At 40.9% G+C, this 19672-nt stretch overlaps 1 protein-coding gene across 2 annotated transcripts; it reads right to left on the reverse strand.

Annotated features, from left to right (window-relative positions):
* Positions 1-1354: 1354 nt before the first annotated feature.
* TMEM192 (transmembrane protein 192) lies at positions 1355-19249 on the reverse strand. 2 transcript variants are annotated; one of them, XM_065633868.1, is made up of 6 exons: positions 19097-19249; positions 16263-16409; positions 11911-12175; positions 9688-9822; positions 5299-5401; positions 1355-2968 (listed from the first exon to the last, which is right to left on the reverse strand). In XM_065633868.1, exons 1-6 carry the CDS (start codon positions 19145-19147, stop codon positions 2845-2847), a joined length of 825 nt encoding a protein of 274 aa, XP_065489940.1. In that variant the 5' UTR covers positions 19148-19249; the 3' UTR covers positions 1355-2844. The 2 variants fall into 2 exon arrangements, with proteins under 2 accessions (XP_065489940.1, XP_065489941.1); XM_065633869.1 differs by lacking the exon at positions 19097-19249 and adding an exon at positions 18155-18244.
* Positions 19250-19672: the final 423 nt, after the last annotated feature.

The raw sequence follows: 19672 nt of genomic DNA on the forward strand, positions 1-19672 counted from the left end.
TCTAGAAATTAAAATAATTATAATTAAAAAACCCAGTGTGAACATTTTTTGGGCAGCCCTGAATCTTTTATGTTTCTTAGGTAGTCTGAAATACTTGTTTTCCCAAACCTGAAAAACTTATACATTGTTTTTCTACAGCAACAAAAAGCTATTGAGGTACAAACTGAATAAGAATATGATTTTTTTTTAATGTACAATTGCAACATGCATTAGGAAATATTCCTTTTTTGTTATCTTCTTGCTGCCCTGGTTGCAATCTGCTATATCTTACCAAGTTAAGACCACAGGCCTACAAATATTTATGCATTTCAGCAGCTGTAATTACATTAAGAGCACCACCCATTTCTTTAGCTCTTCAGACTCACGTGCATTCACCTACATGCAGGTTTGCCACAGCGTGCCTGAGAAGGACTGCGATGGTTTGCAGCAGAGCATGTGCAAACCACTGTGTTCACTAGGTGATTCTTCTTTTCCTGAAACTTCCCCTAGTTGCTGAGGCTGCAGGGGTGGTTACCAGGCTGCGCTGTTGGTGACAGATCTCGAGCTGCTCCGAAGCTGGTCAGATGGCATCAGCCACCACAACACCCAGCACCAAACCCTACTCTGGTGGAGGCTAAAGTTAAGATAAACAAGATGAGCATAGCTAGAAAAACTAGGACTCTGCATCAGATGCCAGATGCAGTGAGGCCACGGCTGAGCTTGGATGAGATGAAGAAGGTATGAGCAATTCCCTCAAAAATACAGTAAAGTTGCTTACCTCCCCTGTGGCCGGGGGTTAGGGGTGGCAATTCTGTGCAGCCAGAGCATGGCCGGAGGTGAGACAATCCTATCTGGAGCCTGTACAAGTGTGCAAAAGTTTTTGGTTTTTTTCAGAAGCTTAATCACAATAGGGTGAGGGTATGATACGGATACAAAAATGAGGGGTGGTTGTTCAAGGTTGTTAATAGTTTGTGTACTTAAGAGCTCTCACTTACAATGTGCAGGAGATAGAACCTGCACTTTCCCTGTCCCATGGAAAGCAATACTGCTGGTTAATCCAAGTTTTACTTTAAGCAGTCTTGGATAAAATGAGGAAGTTATGAGCAATGCCCTCAAAAATACAGTAAAGTTGTTCTGCTACACTGCACAGCCTATTCCTCTATGTTGGAGAGAAACAGGAGTAGCAGGGAAGGTCTGAAGTGCAATCGAAAAATGTCACCCAGGAAAGAGAATAAAACTAAGCCTAAAGCTTCAAAACAAATGCACAGCCAAAAACTGTTCTGTGACAAGGATAGCCAGTTTTAAGCACCAAAACTGTGCTGTGAGAACTCCAGCAAAACAGAAAACCTGCACAGATTACCTGTTGAAACAAGCTGCACCAGCTGTACATGAGCTTAGAAATGACAGAATTCACACTTGTCCTCAGTTGCATTTATTGTGCATGAACTTCAGCCACATTTTACTGCTTTTCATAGAAATTATATAAATTGATATACACAATCACATCAAAACCTAAGTTCTAAAACCAAAAACATTTGTATTCATTACATGTATACTATAAAATCTTGGATGCATTTTCAACAGTTAATGAGAACAATCTAGTGTTGATAGCAGCAAAACCTCCAATGTTTATTTTTCTTTAAATGAGACACCACCCATGTTTGTGGCACACTGAACAGTTTAATTATTTCTGAAGTTGTGCCCTAGTACCAAAGTAAGATGGTAAGGTGGATTTTCTTTTAGTTTTCTTATATTGAACCGCAAGACTACTCCTCATGAGAGCCTTCCTCCCAGTTTTGACTAGCGATCACCCATCTTCCCACAGAGGTATTGGTTTCTAAAATAATTCTTGGTCTACATTGGTAGACAAAAGTAGTACCTGGAACAGAATGGTTCTTTCACCAGCGTTCCCAATAAACCCATGAGATGGAGAAACAATAGTTTTAGGTTCTAACTTCTAGAAGACCTTTCTGTCTTCTGTTGCTTTTTGCCTTCCCACATACACCATTTTAGCTTTTGATTCAAGATGTTGACATTTTAAGGGTCAAAGTAAAGAGCAAGAATGCATGTAACTGATGTATCTTTAAACCCATTCAGTTAGTTCAGTCGGCAGAGTAGAAATCTTTGATTACTAGCCAGACTCCTAGCAAGTCATCAGCCCTAAATATCCCTCTTACAGGTTTTTAAGCCAGAATTCTGAAAAACTGCTCAAATTGCCTATCATGAGATTGTTTTGTACCACACACATGAGATTTGCCATTCTAGGACAACCCGCTGCTTTTTTTTTTTTTAATCCTAAATTGGATGCTAAATTTTCCCACTGGCACAGGCAACAGTTTAATTCCTTTTCTTGACAAAGTACAAAAGGAGGCTGATCTAGAAAGCAGGTATCTATGTTGTATAGGATTATTGAAGTACACCACCTCTAACATGAGAAGTAATGGGACTCAGTGACAGAACACATCTAGTCTCAGCTTCAGCACTAGAAACTCAAAAGACATCCTTTGTGAAGTCAGATTTTTCTAGAGAACAAATTTGTGTTCTAGAAATATAAAATACTTTGGTAGTTTGAAGCTTAAAGGTTACAGCAGTACAAAACAATGGCAACAACTGAACAAAGTTAAACCATTACCTCAGATCCAAGTTTAACCTATTAGGAATTAAAAATCCTCGAAGCTCCAGAACTGAGAGGCAGAGTGTCCAGTTGTAACAGGTTTAGAGCATATGCAGAGCTCATTCTTCCATCTTAACTTCTATTTCAAAGTGTGAAAGATGATCGAAGAAGAGTCATCTGTACAAATCAGTCTGGATATTACATTACCTTGTGTTCCCACCAGAGCTCCAGCAGTTGTTTTCTAAATGCTGTTAAGTTTTGATTTGCTGAGATGTTAGTGCCAATAGTCTCTTGCTGAGCAGTGCATTGTGTCGCTGAAGATATTCTATTACATCTCCTTGCTTCTCAACTATCTCTTCTAAAGTTGAATTTTCCCTTGAAACAACAAAAGTGAATACGGGTTTTAATAAGTGACAGCAGCTTTCTAACACAAAGTGTCAGAGCTAATCAACAAATACTTAAACAAGTTTCTTCCTTCAGTTTTAATTTTGTTGATCTCAGCTAGTTTTTTTGAAGAAGGAGACAATCTACAACACCTTTATGTTTAACCTTCCTTTTGAATGAGAAAGCAGGAAGAGAAAAAAGTTTGTCTGAACTTCATGCCATGTATACATAATTGAGTTAGGTATTTCCCACTATACAGTTACAGAAAAGTTGTAGTAGTATGAACATTCTTACTGTTTAAGAAACTTGAGTTAGTGAGCCAGACAACATGCCAAAAATATACTGAGAAATCTGTGGCACCTTTTCCAAATACATTAGGAAGTTTATTTTAAGCAGCCATAATGTTTTTGTTCAGCTGGGGGGATCATAAGCTGTTTAAGACAGAAGTTTATTGATGAACCTGCAGTAGCATACATGATGTACTACTATATACAGTGATATTATCTGTCACAAGACCATAACAGCATCATTTCAGATCTACCCCATGCACAGCAAACCTCCCACTTAAAATATCTCCAGCTTTCAGACATCCTTCATTTTAATTAGGATAGTAACACTGCAACATTAAGTAAAGCCAAGTTGAGAAAAATCTGTAAAAGTAGAGAATTTTGTCAAATCTATAATAAATACTTCTAAGAGTATAGCAAGAACAAGTACCTATGCTTGAGCATATTCCAGTCTTCCCTTACACATTTTTTTCTAGTTGACTTGGGAATCTCCCCTTTCAGTATACATGTGAGCATCTTGGAGCTTAGAAAGTTGCTCCTCAGCCTTGCAGCATTTTGTGAAGTAACACTGCCCTTTTCATAGTTCTTACGAAGTGACAAGGAGGACAGCTAGAGTGGGAAAAAGCTTAGGTCCAATTAAAAAAACCTACTGTAGTTAAACTGGAAAAAGTAAGTTCTGTAGATAGAAAGCTTGCAACCTTAACCAGTCATCTGTACAACCAACTTGAAGAGGTCCTGATCCGTAGCCTGGGTTGTAGAGGTCATAATATTCAAAAAACATTCTTACAGCCAGGGTCAACCAAAGGGCTGACAGGATTCACTTTTCAATAGACCTTAACTCTCAAGGGAGAGAGAGTCAAACTTGTATAGAGCTGAATTAAAATAACTGTTTTGCAATCAGTTCTCACAGGAAGTTTATGCTCTTTAATAAAAAAAATCCAGAGTCTTTTCCTCAGCTGGTCATTGTTGAAGACTCATTCTCTGGGCATTTGAGAATTTCTCAGGGGAGAAGCTGAATGAGAAAGGAATGAGGTCCACCATGCATTCACCGTGGTGTTTACATCAAGATGGAAGTCAGACATTATACCAAAATTCAAGACAACTCTAAATCCTTCCTGTATCCTGGACATCTACTTCCAAGTTCCATAAAAGCATGTGCATGCTGCATTTGTAACAGCAGGGGAAATGTCAAAGTATTAGTCACCTCTGCACTTCAATTTTTTACTAAGGCACACATACAAAAGCAAGTCATTGTATCAGAAAACTCCTAAATAAATTATTGTATGGAAATCCATGTGTGTTTTGATGATTGGTTTTTGTTAAGTCATATCAGACTCATTTCAGCAACTGGAAGATGCTCAAGCAGTCAGAAGGTACATAAAGGACAAGCAAGCCAGAAGTCTCAGTGCTAGTGAGGTGCGTGTTGGATACCACCTCTGTCTCACCAGGAACTTTCTTACCTCTTATGTATCCCACCCACCTTTAAAGTACCTTCCCAAGGTGGATATATATTCCAAATCCCTTGCTAGAATCTCATGTCCAATTGCTGGCACAGAACGAAGCTGCAAAGTTTCCTTCTTTGTCTATGAACTGTCCAGAATTTATATTTTTTTGCCTGAAACTGGTAGAGAAGCTAGGCTTCTGTAGGCATACTTTAAGTAACAGGGTAAGACACTGGTTTCTCTCATCAAACTCCCATATAAAGTCAACTAACACAGATTAAGCACAGTTATTTATAGCACATTGTAAAGAAAACATGCAACAAGCCATAAATGGCCAAATCATTTTTCCTCATGTTTGAGGATTTCTGTAACATAGTAAATTGCCATTATTATGTGGAAAGTACAAGATTGTGCTACTTCTCATCTGTGCATGTAAAATAGCAGCCTTAAGCATATAGTTTCCTTCAAAACACTTATTCCCACTTCTGTTTTGGTTGAGAGATTCAAGATTATATGTAAGTCTACAGAAAGTAACGCCATTATATTAGTCAGTGTTACCTATATACCATGGTTGAACACAGCACAAGATTACCTGAATCCAATTTCTGAGGTAATGTGACTAGGGTAGGCATACATCTTTTCTTCTTCAATTATGTCAGGTCTTGGCTTCACACGATTGAAGTTGCTTATTTTCACTGCAACAAAGTTTTATTAATGAAAGTTGGAAAGCAACCCACAAAAGAAAAGCTTTGTGATCAGGTTCCAAGTTAAAAACAATCACGTATTACAGATTTTGTTAAAATTGCCTTAGGGTAGGAGCTGAAAAGATAAGGGAATCTGGGGAGTGGGGAGGAAGGAAAGAAAAAGAATCTCTCTGCTCATTTCTGGAATGGCTTTGATTATATGTTAGTGATGGTTTGGTGGGCTTTCAGTTTGTTTGTTTTTCCCCTCAGCCCTACTGCTTAGAAGACCACAGAGAATTGAAGACCCAAATGGCAAAGCTTGGACATACTGCTTAACATCTGCAAAGTTTAATTTGTCACCTAAGAGAGGCTAAAATCTTAGTTGCCTTTGAGAGGGTACTGAGACTCAGTCTCCAAATTCAGGCCAAAAATTAAGCTACACACTATAAAAAAAAAAGTTGTAAAAGTTTTGATACTTGTATCTAGGTCAGATCTTCTAACTTAAGTTCTTTGATAAATACTGTTTTAGCTAGACTACCTGCAGTGAAGCAGCAGCTTGTCTGCCTGCTCTAAAACTAGGGCAGACCTGCTACAGAAAGCCATTAAGTATTCAAACCAGAGCAGCTCTGATCAGCTTCACATTGTGAACCTTGCAGTGCTGGCTATCAAAACCAGAAATCATTCCTGGGCACCTGTGAATAAAGTTTAAGACTAAATTTAAACAGATATGGAATGGGGAAGAGTGGGAGTAGGAAAAGCTGTAGGCACTCTCTGTATTATTTATGGAAGGAAGCTGAAAATACTCAAAGCTATTCGGTATCAGATCCTGATTAAAGCAAAGTACCAAGAGATCCAGGGGACACATTCAGGACTGCAGTTAGGGCTGCTTGTGAAGCAATAAATCTAATGCTACTAAAAACATTACAGTCTGGCTCCATGAGAAATCCAAGCTACTGCAGGGAAATACTGTCCTTACAAGTCAATAATATGATGGGGTTTCTTACAGGCCACCCTGCTAAAACAATGCTAAGACCCTCCAGAGGTTAACTACAAGTTAGGCTCAAAGGTTAGTTATTTCTATGACTGTATTCCTCCACAAATAAAGCCACAAAGGAATGGGTGTGGAATTCCCAACATTTGTTTGTGGGAATGTTAGTCTTTTACTCAAGTGATACTAGAAGTATGTAAGAAAGTCATTAAATACATATATTTAGTAAACCTTTTAGAGCTTGACTCCCTATCCTATCAATAACAACCTTACAATAGACAGCTCTAAATGTCAGCTTACTGTATCATACTTCATTCCATGCACATTTACCTCACTTTAACAATTTATACATGTCAAGCCTGTTATAAGTCAATCACAGCAACTCCTTGGAGACTTCTGAATCCCTGCCTCTGCATGCTACAGCTATATTTACATACACTGCTGAATGGAGAGAATTTTAAGAAGGCAGTAGTACTTCACAGAACGTCAGGCATCATACAATTCATAAAACAGCTCCAAGCAAGAAGAAATACCTAGAATTACAATCAGTTATTCCATGCCACCACTTTTATTTGTGAAGCAGCAATATTTAAATAAGTCAGATACATTAACTTTCTACAGGTAACTACTAGAATGAGGCATAAATGCTTAAGAAATAATTATTCTACCACAGAGAAACAATGTATGAACTGGTGCTACCTTCCCTCCAAAATTTAGGAGTAACATATTAACACAAGGAAGAGGTTGATCATGAGTTGCTAGTGTAAAGTGACCTTAATCTCCTCATTGTTGCTCAGCTACATTAGCTGATACTATCTTAACAGTGAGTGGTATCTGCTAAATGCTTGCCGTGGAGAGGGGCACTCTAATCCTGAACAGAGGACTGCCCTTGAAATTATCCTACTGAAGAAACTTCATGCTTCCATTGTCACACACTGTGCTGTTTGAGAAGAAAAAAACCAACACATTATTGGAGTGTCACTATTACTACAGATTCTCAGGCTGTTTTCAAAACTGGCCAAATACATTTGTTTTGCGCTTCAGGAGAGCTTGTTTGATGCTTAAAGTGTTAAAAAAAACAACCAACCAAACACACAACTACACAAAAGATAGACATGCAAGCAGACTCTTAGCTTACCTAAACATGTATTAGGACAGAAAACAAGTTACAATACCCTCTGCAAAAGGCAGCCTCTGGTGACTGGAAGTCTTCCTCATCTTGAGGAAAATGTAACTTACAAAAAACTTTAGTTTTGCATACCAAGGTTTTGAGAATGAAGCTTACACTGTTGGTTTGGGGCTGCTCTGGAAATAAGGTCACTGTTGCCAGAAGAGACTGCCTTACTCCTTCCTAGCAATGCAGCTCTGCCCCTGCTTCACTTTGGTTCCAGGACTCATTGGACCCTTCAAGCCTCTTTCAGCTGGAAAGCAAAAAAATTGCCCTTCACAACTTCCTAGTATAAGCTGGTTAATGGATCTGATGGGCACAGGAACCAGCACAGTACAAGTCAGGAAACAAGACCCTACGGGTGACAAAACAGAAAGAGTTTGAGAGCTCTTATGGAAGTCCAGGCTCAGACCTTACTACTATGAAGGCCAGCCTGCCTTCTTGCAGTCACTTATCCTTTTCTGCCAGGGTAAGAGGCACATAATGTAGCTCTTTGAGCTCCAAGAGGCCTCAGGATAAGAAATAACATTTCACTGGATTTCCTGATGTTCTATTAAAGTTTTGCAATTTATCTCTTCCTGAGTTTCCCAGGAAAGTAAGTATGCATATGCAAAGAAGAGATGATCTCCAGCATTCTTGGAATAGTTCTCTAGGGCTGCCATGCGTTGCCTTTATTGCTCCAGAAGACAGTTGGTCCACTTGAGCCATGTTGGTTTAATTCACAGGAAAGCCTGACAAGCCTAGAGCACCAGGGCCTCTGCACAGTTGTAAGAGAAGATGTAGTTTAGAGGTGGGACGTTATTTCTTGGTGCAGTTTGATTTCAATGTTGTTGCAGGAGAGTCAAGAATAGATTTTTGTATATGACCAAGCTGCCTGGCAGTGTTTCTCTGCAAGTCATTACTGAGAACAAAGTTTTCTCCTCCAAAATAAAATACATCCTAGATTAATTACTAATTATGAAATCACAACAGAAGTCAGATTAGTACAAATACTGATCACCACAGAAATGGCTTTTACTTTAAGCCTTAAGCTTCATGCAGTCCCAAAGGATTCACCTTCCTCCTGTTTGATTAGAAGTCAAGAGCAAACTAAGTTTTGCCCACGGGTTTTGTACCTCCTGCCCCAGAGAAACCAGTGCTACTGAGGCTACTTAGCTAAGGTGTCATCCTCTTGGGTTTAGCTGTAAATAATCAGAAAACAGCATCTCAGAAACAGACGCATAAACTAACTCAAGAGCAGGAACTACATGTCATTTAAACATATGAAATTCACAGTAAACATCTCTAGTTTTCTTCAGGCAAAAATAACTGCATTTTTTAGTGTCTTACACCTTTTCATTTTTTTTTAAAACCCAGTTACTTACATTCAAGTTAATGCAAGCCATAAAGCCAAATAGTTTTTAAGATCAGATAAAACTATTTGGTTCAAGCATTTATTAATCAACATTTTAGATAGTACTGAAACAGTTTAATGGAAAGAGGTTTATCAAGTCTAGATATGTTAACACCAAGCCTAACAACAGATAACCTTACAAGCCAACAGTGACAGTATAAAGCAATGCCTCACAGTTTTATGAAGCAGTATCTTATTTTAGTATGAGTACAGATTCCAAAAGCCATGATATTTTTTAAATATTCATTAGAGGGAATCTTCCATTTTAGTGACAAGGAGGAACTGAAGCTTTTGGAGTGGGATTAGGGGAGCGAGGAAGACTCTGGAGAGTAAGGCACAATCACACTATCAACTATGCAAGTCCTGCATGTAAATCCCACAAGCAGTTCTGATTAAGCCAGGTAGCTCTTACTGCTTCACAGCTTGTGGTGCATGCATTTGAGAACACACTGCTAGACAAGCCTGCTCACAAGATACTTTCACAACAATTATGCATTTATTGTCACTTCACTGGATCAACAGCTTTGAGGTAACATGGAGCTTTCATTTAGCAGAACCTAGAGATCAAATCAAGCCTGACAACCTTCCCATTTGTTTTGGATTTGCCTTAGTTCTTCTACAAGCACAGGATCATTCTGTATTTATAGTTGCAGGTAAGTGTCTTGGGGTACCCCAAATAAGTTACTGTGGACACAAACAAAAAGTTGAGTAGCAACTCTAAGTTTCATTCAAGAAGGCAAGCCTCTCACCTGTGTAAATCACTAAGCATGTCAGGGAACTAATCAGCTCCAGGCCCAGGACTCCCAGGATAAGATATAGGTACACCTTACTGTGATCAGGAAAGGAATGCTGCATTGACAGAATCAAAAGCAGGGCTGCATTACCTAGAAAACAAATATTTCACAGGTGTAACAATTAGCTGTTGAAATAACTTCATATTCTCTAATCCCCAGTACCTGCATTAGGCTGCAACATTTCAGTAATGGTTTCCCATTTCATATCCTACTTGCCTCTTTGGCTAATTTCCTAAAAACAGGTGATGCAGGCTTACAAGTGCTGGCAGCAAAATGAGGTTTCGTTTCAGTATTTGACTGTAATGGTAGAGAATTATGAATTTTCTTTATAGATTTTTCTCACTTAAAGAGGAGTGGAAGAAATGCACTAGAAATACCTTTTATATATATATATATATATATATATATATATATATATATATATATATATATGAGCGAGTTTAGAGTTTCTAGCCTTGTTGCTGCTATCCATCCCCAAAACTGCTGGGAGACTATTAATTTATTTAAATTCCTAAGAGGTCACATTAGTCAATTCAAAGTGAGAGGGAGGTTTCCTTCAAGTGGTGGATTTGAGTATATTTAAATGAGGCTAACGGGGGGGGGGGGGGTGGAAAAAAAGACAAAACACCTTCCTTTCACAGGAAGATACTTGCATAGGCTTTCATCAGTTGCCTGGCTATTATTTTTATACTTGCAAGTTATTGAAAGTTTAACTGAAATGAGCACCATTAGTCAAAGAGAGCAAGTGTTGAATTACAGACCTAACAAGCGTATTTTCCCCCCACCCCTTTACACACTCTCTTCTCCTCTGATATAGAGTGTGAAGTGTTCTTTTCTTTCCTGTAGAAATGTTATAACCAGTGGCTGAATAAAGCACTAAGTGTATTAAAACCACTAGTGTAGCTAGGAGACTATACGGTTCTCTTTCATACTGCATTAGGTGACTGGAAGTGGTATCAGCAGCAATTAGGAGTGCAGTGAGTTTGCAGCAATGGACCCAACCACCTTCTGAACTATGGATGATTTACATAAAGTTCACAGCACACAACTGACTGCACCTGAGCATCTACACATGCCCAGAGTTTGTCTGATAGGGGAGAAGTGAGCTCCATCTCAGACTGAAGACAGAGCTAAGTATTCCAGATTACAAAGAGGCAGAAACAGTCCTTTTACTCCCTTTCAACACATCCTTAAACATGCTGTAGCCTCATTTTGTCACTGCGCTCCAAACACATCTTTACCTTCAGAGCTCTATCTAGTGGCCATAGCCTGAAGGTTTTACACATTCATCAAGTTGCCCAGCTCTTTTAGTGACTAGCTGGAAATAAAGCTAAGATTTTATAGAAAGCAAGGCCATGTAACAACAATTTTGGTGAAAAAAAAAGAGTCCAGTTATTCAGAAGACTTACAGAAGGGAGATAGGATTCAGACACAAAAATACTGTAAAAGCCACCACTGTTCCCTTCCCCCTGCTACTTCTGTGGCAAAAATCCCTTCCAGTTATATGGATTTTAAATTTGTTGAGGTAGTTTCTGTTAGAAAAGCTCCAGCAGCTACTTGTACTAACATTTCTTTCAGCTTCACCGGCCAGTGATGTAACTTGGAACAGAGTTAAACCACTCCCATACACCAACCTTTCTCCACAGAAAGCAGAAAAAGGCAGAAGTAGAGCTGAATGTTGCACATAGCCCCACTGAAGACCAGAATATTGCTTATTTTATTGATTTCAGGCAGCTGTTGAGCAACAGGCAAATCATCTGTTTCTAGTTGAATTGCTGAGCTTAGAAAGAAAAGAGTAGTACCCTTCTTGGAAGAACTAGCAGTCTTGCCACATATCCAACTAGACAAATGAGTATGCAAATCAAGATCCCTGGCAGCCAAACACAGACCTTGCTGGCTGAACACTATATGGCTGAAGACCAGAAGCAAGTGACTAGATATTTTACTCAACTTCACACTTGTGGGCATTTTTCCACTACAAAGTTCTTTATGACATGCACCTGGCAGGTGAGAAAGGTCAGTCAGGAGGTCCACCTGACTAAAATATCATTTATAGATACTCATAGGCATTTGGAAAGTTCATAATACACACATTTATATATAAGTCTTCAGTCTTTTATTGCATCATAGTTTAAAGCTTTAGAAGAAAAAACAAATAGAAGAACAAGTTCACTTCACCTGTGGAGTGTATGAGCAGTGGAAGCCTTTTTAGATGTTTTGTTGATCGGTATATTGAAAAGTAACCTCTGCTTCTGACTTTACTGTGGTGGTGCTGGATGTATCGTTCAAACACAACATGTAGAATCCACAGAATTACTTTTGCAGTGATTATGACAGTCTGCACTTTAAGTGGGTGAGTATAGTTTCCAGGGCACTTATCCTGATTTGGATTGGGGTAAGAACAGAACATGGCTGCTAAAAATGCCAGAACAACAAAAGCAACCTGGAAGAGAAAGGAACAGAGAGGAATACTCTTGAAGTCAACATTTAACTGTAAACAACAAAACAAACAAAACAAAAAACCCCACACAACACCACACAAAAAAACCCCACCACCACACAACAAAAAACCCACAAGCTTATGTAATTTGTTCATTATGTATTACTTTCTGAATTGATTTTACTGGAGTTGAGATAATGTATAGAACATTAGACACTTATTACAACCACAACATGTAATTCTGGGAACATATTGATAACTGAAATTGCTAAGTGCTAATACTGTCTTCCAGGAGGGCAACAAGTGTCCAGCAGAACAGAGCTGAGAATTGCCACTCTTCCCAGAATTTCCTCTAAATCAATTTCACTGTTCCCAAGACTTCCCTTCATAGTGAATTTATCTTATTTCGGAACACCTTTTTACTATGTCTTTTTACTTTAGGGGGAACTTGATTTATATTCCCTCAAAAAAAAAAAATCACATCTTTACACTTACCACTCTGCAGGACAGTCTCATATCTTATTGGTACATTCTACATTCCTTTAACTCGAAATTTCAATTAAAAAATCAACTCTTTACTAAAACCATTAGGATAATCTCCAGGTTACGACATTAAAAAAAAAGGGAAGCATTAAGTTAAAGTGAATTATTAACACGGGCTAGGCATCTTTGCCAGCTGGTAATCATTATTTAGTATATTTACTATCAGCTTTTTCCATTTTGCTCAGACCTCACATCAAAATGACTAGACTATCTTAAGTCAGATTATACATACATTTATCCTTTCAGACTAGTGCCATTATACCATAAATTTTCTCATCTTCTAGACTTTTCTCCAAGTTTTCAGCATCAGCAATCTTTTGGCCAACCAGAAGGCACATTATCTGAGATGTATGTATACACAGAGGGCTTTTTTTAACCCTTATAGAATGCTTTTGTCAGAAAATACTCTCTACCGTTTTCATTCAGTGAACAATACAGTACTTTCTCATCCTGGTTCGTTCTGCGGAATAGGAATATTTTTAACAGAACTGAAAACAAAAACAGTTCGTAAGCAACTCCCACCAAGTAAATTGAGAACTTCTAAATTTAACCAAAAAATTGCCTCAAGTCTGCAAAAGTCTAGTACCTCTAAGATACTTAAAAAGCATCCAATGTTCTACATCTCATAACTGATAAACACATCAGAACTGAAGATGGTGGAGCCAAGTGTCAGATTTCATTTGGTAGCTTTGTTTCCATACTCAATTGTCTGGATATCTAAGAGCTCACCACCCCCTTCCCACTCCCTGGAACTTATTTTTCATACCCTTGTCATTTCTCAATAAACCTCCTTCACAGATATTAGCCTTTCAGAACCATTTAATTACTCTTGATATGAGCCACGCTTAGCTTGCTCTGGTTGTGAGTAGTCATGTAGTTGGAGGGAAGAAGGGGGAAGTAACTTTCACACAATAATCATACCTAAACCAGACATTGTAGAGGACAGACAGGACAGAAGATTGGAGGGAAAAAAGTGTCTGTTTTATACTATCCATAAAACCATTATTCAAATGCAAATTAATTTATCCCAAGATAATTTGGGATTTAAGTACCTAGATTAAGTTAAATAAGAGGGAGGATTATCCACAAAACTTTTGTTTAATCCATTATTTTACCACCTCTGTTTCTAACAAAGCTAAGAATAAACCAACTAACCCATATTTTATTTGGTCCATTTACTGTTCAGTTTGCCATTTTAAAACAGCAACACATCTAGTTCTATTCCTTCCAGGTGTTAAGAATGTATTTCAGTGCAGAAAATGGCTATATTAAAGTGATGTGAGCAGGAATGGCCTGGCATTGCAGTTCTACTCACCTACTATCAGTGTATACAAGAGGAAACAAGTAGCTGGCATTAAGGGTGACACTTAAAGATGTTTTGCTTACATTCCAGGACAGTCCAAGAACAGGTGCTTTACCTCAGTACAGAGGATTTTTATATACAAAAAGTTATTCTTAGAAAAAGTAGTATTTAAGTTCAGTTCTGTGAGTGTGCATACACAGAAGGGATTAAGGAAAGACAGGGTTAATATAAAGAAATTATTGCTAGCCTGGACACTTTACACTGCACTCCAGGGTCTCCTGATAGGAGCTAGAAGCCTGCAGAAGAGCAAGGCTTGGCAGAAGGAATGTCACTCAAAAACCCAGCCCCACCACACTCCAGTATATCCTACCCACACACTCCAGAACTGTATGTAACTAGGCAGCTGCCAACAAAACAGCTATTTGCTGCCTGACTCCATTTCTTGGCACAAGAATTTGGAGGAAAAATACTCCACGTTACATACAGATAAATTTAGAGATGCATTACAACTCTACCACATAATACTATGATGGCTTAACTTCTCCAGGATACTTGCCCTTTTGGCAGGCTGTGCATCAGAAGCTAACCCGGTGCCTCCACATCCCACAAGGTTTGTGCACATTTGCAGAAGCAGAGGGGAAAGAAACTCAATAAGCTTGTTTTCCCCATCCATGTTTTCAGCAAGAGAGACAGCACCATTTCATGTGGCAAGTATAATGCTGTATTTCACCAAGAGAAAAGGATACTTCTCCATTTCACTCCAACAAGTTCAGCAATAGCAGCAAGACTTTACCTGGAAAAGTGTGTGTTGACAGAGGCCTCAGCAGTTTTCCTTCTCCTCACCTCCCCATACTTCTCCCATTTGCAGCAGAAGGGGAGTGATGGGGACAGAAAAGGGAGCAGTTTCCTAGGATCTGGGTGGCTGACATTCGGCTAATCAGTTATGGTAGCAGATAGTAATGCCCCAGGGCTAGGTGGGAAAACATTTACTGCTCTCTTACCAATAGCAGCATCTACCTTCATAATGCAGACCTCAAGTGGCACCCTAAAGGGATGGCACCAGTATTTTTCTGTTAGTGGAAAGGAATAAGGCTGGATATGCAGTTTTCATTAGGAATTTTGAAAGTTTATTCAGCAGTCTTTCCTAAGTCTACTTGATAGACAGAGGGGCATTTCTTGATATTATGAAGAGGACCACAAAACAATTACTGCTGAAATTGGAAAGTTCGGGCATATTGTTTGAACAGCTTTATGCAGCTACCCAAAGAGAGACCTTAGAGGTTGGTATGTGCTTTTAAAGTTCTGGCAGAGAGTATGTTTTGCAGAGCACTGGGCATAGCATTTTTTGTTTGAGATCAAATGAAGCTCAAATATAGCTAGCAACATATACATGCATGCCACGTGAGCTCTCTGGCTTTATACACATACTGTCTTCAGGTCACTGTTAGTGGCATCATAGAATCTTTTAGATTGGAAAAGACCCTTAAGATGATAGAGTTCAACCATCTACCTAGCACTACCGAGTCCACCGCTGAACCATGTGCCTAAGCACCATGCAAGTACCATTTCAGTTAGATCTCAGGATCAGAGCTGTTCACCCTTCCTTCTTCATTTTTAGTTTCCACATGCTCACAAGCAACAATAAGTCTCTTCACCTTATCAAGGATAAACTCACTACTAGACAGGAATCTCTACTTCTGTCTAACAGCCTCAAAAAGGCCTTCATACTGTTACATGCAAGATTTGTCCTTTATCTGTGCTTTTCAACCTTAACCTCTAGAAGTCAGAGCAGGAAGTAACATTTTGATACCTTTGTAGCTCCATCCACTATCATGCAAAAAACCCTGGAGCAAGCCCAGCTTTACTTGCTTAGTTACCATAAGAAATACCTTAAGTCTTTCCTGTGACATTAAGTTCAGCCTCCAAAAGGCGTGGCATCAAAATTATCTTGGCCTTCTATAACTAGTATAAGCACTTCTACAGCAGTATTATTATTTTAAAAGTACATTTCCAACAGTATAGAAGAACAAGATTTTTTGTAGCATGTTAGCACTGACAATCAGAGAGAGAACACAACAAGTATAATGTAGCATTCACGCTATCAAAATTCATTGGCAAGTAATATTTCACCGGTTTGGAAGAACAGTGTTTGCAAGCCTCAGGAGAATTCTATCTACGTGAACAGCAAGAATTCAGAATAGAGACAGCAAACATTTGTAATGCAATCAAGCTTTCTAAACTTACGTGTATTAGCAACAGAAAATTGGCAAGGAGGACTGCTGGGATAGCGTGAAATCTTGGCCTCAGCTGGGAATGCAACGTATGAGATGAAATAAGTGGTGCATCCAGTAGGGTATCATCTTCCAAACTCTGTGTTACTTCCAAGGAACCCTGGAAAAGAAGGGGAAGACATAATAACAACAGATAAGCTCTAAAAGTAAAGTACGAAGTTTTAGCAATTTCCTGTTATCAAATCAAGCTCTGGGGAAAAATTAGATTAGTACCTTGAGACACACTCTTAAATTCTAGGTAAACTGTCATGACATCTTTAGGTAAGAACTCAGTCCCTTTAGTCTTTAAAATGTAATACAAGTATCTGAGCATCACTCCTGAGAGAGGCCTCAAGTATTAGTATGTTCATGTGGAAAGGTGGAACAAGTGACAATTAAATTCTCTCACATACCTTATACAGGTACTGCAAAAATCCTTGTTATTCTTACTTCTATCCAACTAAAGTTGGAGGCAGTAATGAAGCTGCAGTGTACTAGTATGTGTCAGGTGATTCAGTCACTGACACGTCAAAACACCTGCAGCAGTAGTTCAAACTGAACCCAGGCAAGAAAGAAGCAGCAGTTCAGGGGGAAGATGTTACCAACTGCTGGGCAAGACATTCTCTGCTTTCACTAGAGAACATGCAGCCCTTACTTGGCATGTTTGCACCGAGTATTGGGGCTTTGGCTTCACATTCAGCTCAGATGTTTTGGTTAAGTAAGTTTCCAGAAATACCTTTTTTTTTTTTTTAAAAGGTAAAACTAAGTATGGGTGGAGAGAAAAAAACTTTCCTTGTGGACAAGTAAATTGCCCCACTGCTATGCATCTCTGTTCCTTCCAGGCTAGGACACAGGCATTCAGTATGTCTCAAACTGAACATACACAGCCACTACAAGATCTCAAAATGCTCGAGTTTCCCTCTTGGCGTTCTGTTATGTCCCATGCTATGACTTGGTTGCTTCAGGAAAGAGAAGCTCAAGATTCCCAATCAAGTTTTGACAGCTTTTCTCCTGAGTGATACCAACCACATTCCTGAACAAGAAAAGAGCAGACTCCATCACACTCCCGACTGCACAGACAGACATGCCAGAGTTGACTGAGATAGTGGTTTTAAACTAAGGACTTCTCCTTGCCATGACAGAAATGAGCAGAAGCCTCAAGACAAATGAGGCATGTCATTCTTCTATATGCTAGCACAAGAGAGAGAAATAGAGCAGCTTTTGGGTTAGACTCAGGTGTATACTTCATATTAGCTGGGACAATGTAGATTGGCTCTTCAGTATTATTTCACCAACAGACAGCTGCCTACAGTGAAGGAACTAGACATCAAGGGTTACTTCAGCCAGCAATCAGTTTAATTTTAGTAGTCTGAACACCACACTTACCCAACCATAGAAGAGTGTGAACAGACCTCCCTCACCTATTTGATACCTTTTAATTAGCCTGGTCTTTGGCTGTAAACAACCCTTGTTGAAACACCTGCCTGGTAAGATGACCTTTTACTGCAAACCCAAAGGTTTACAAGTGACACTCCTCTTGTGTCACCAATATAAAACCCAGAAGCAAGAGTACTAAGATGCCCTCTGTCACTCACTCCCCATTTTCAGGGATCAGGTATGACTTAAAGCTCTTGAAGCAAGTGTGCAGGACCAGCACTTGAAGTCTCCATCTTGACTCATTCCTTCCCAACACAGAATTACTAGCAAAGTTAACAGCTCACACCTCACACAAAAACAGTGATGCTCCTTAGAACAATATCTTTTGTCTAATGGGAAGAGGTAAGCTCATCCCTTCTGCAGTACCATGACAGATCAGTGCACTCCTTCACAAAGCTTTATCAGAACACATTTGACCATGTTACTTACTGCGAGACTGGCTACAATCCATCCTGGCATCCTGAAATCCAGCTAGCTTTAGGAGGTGCTGGATGACATAACCTCCCTAAGTAGATATTATTACTGGCAACATGGTGAGGGGGGAATTAAAGCAAGACAGAAGATGATGCCATGCAGTCAATCTGACATTAAGAAAAATCACTTAATGTGTCCTAATTAGATCAAACACAGGTTTCATTTAATGAAGATGAGCCGAAACCACAGCTGTTAAAAGCCAAAACACCTTAAACACGGGCCTTCTGTTAGGCACTGATGCTACCAAAAGCACAGGTGAGGGCTCCATTCAGCCCCTTGGCCCCCTGATGCGTTTCCAGCCTGCGACCACCTCCGCAGCCGCCCAGCACCAGGAGCGGGGCCGGCGGGAACAGGCAGGGCCATCGCCAGCAAGCCTGGCCCAGCTGAGGCGGGTGGAACACCCAAATAAACAGAAAAGCGCCGTGGTCAGGCCAGCGCACCGCATGTAGACAGGAGATAACACTTACAGGGTCTGTCTGCAGAAGAAACAACCCAGAAGAACTAAACAAGCTACGGCAGCAGCCTCGATTATATTAATAACCTTGATGAAAAACACCCGCACACCCAAGTTACTTGGGGTTATTTCAAGCACGGCCGGACAGGGGCAGCGTTCGGCAGGGCCCGGACCCTGCCCGCAGCAGCGCGGGGGGCGGCCCGGCTGGGGAGCGGCCCCACCGGCCTCCTGACTTCCGAAACGGCCATTGGCGAGACGCCTCGGCCGGCTGCTCCCCCCGGAAGAAGAACATAAAGGCCTCGGCGCTGAGTACCGAAACCAGCAAAAAGCAGTGGAACGAAGAGACGAAACGCGAAGCGAGGCGCTCTCCCGGCAGCGCCCCCCGCTAGCAGCAGCCTGGCCGCTCAGCCCCGCAGGAACCGCTCCCGCAAACCCGCACGCACGTTGTCCAGGTCCTCCTGCTGCTGCCGCCGCCTCCCCGCCGTCAGCGCCATCTCTAACCCCGCTCCCCACCGCTCCGACTGTATTTAATCGGCGCCCCCTCCGCGGCCCGGCCGCCGGCTGGCCAGGCCCAGGCCAGGCCCAGGCCACGCCCGGCCCCGCGGTCCCACCCATCCCCGCCCCCGCCGCTATTGGGCCCGGGCCTCACGGCAGCACCGGCCCCGGGGCGGGGCCGCAGCCGGCGGGCGGGAGCAGCCGCGGAGGGGCCTGATCCGCCGGCCGTGGCTGCTCCTCTCGGTCGGGTTTCCCACTTCGCGGAGCGGGGGGGCCGGGTGTGGCGTCTTGTAGCCAGCAGCTGTGACCCAAACTTGTGCCTCCCGGAGCCCAGCCCGGGTGCCGCTCTCTCGCTGGGCGATGCTCGGTCAAGTTGGCTCAGCAGCCCGGGACTGAATTTAAAAAGGGCGGGTAGTTGATGCGGGCCCCGGGCTGGTTGTCCCTGCGGGGAACGTGGCGCAGGTGGCGTCGCGGGGTGTGGAAAGTAAGTAAGAAAAAACAGCAGCAGGTGCCTAGCAAAAAAG

The sequence above is a fragment of the Caloenas nicobarica genome, chromosome 4, assembly GCF_036013445.1.
Source record: "Caloenas nicobarica isolate bCalNic1 chromosome 4, bCalNic1.hap1, whole genome shotgun sequence".
Taxonomy (NCBI): domain Eukaryota; kingdom Metazoa; phylum Chordata; class Aves; order Columbiformes; family Columbidae; genus Caloenas; species Caloenas nicobarica.

Coding starts and splice junctions, on each gene's coding strand:
- TMEM192 (XM_065633868.1), bottom strand. CDS start 19,147: ATGGCGCTGACGGCGGGGAGGCGGCGGCAGCAGCAGGAGGACCTGGAC. Junction 5,402..9,687: donor ATGCTTAGTGATTTACACAG/GTGAGAGGCTTG, acceptor ACTTTGTTGCAG/TGAAAATAAGCAACTTCAAT. Junction 2,969..5,298: donor ACCTCAGAAATTGGATTCAG/GTAATCTTGTGC, acceptor TGTTGTTTCAAG/GGAAAATTCAACTTTAGAAG.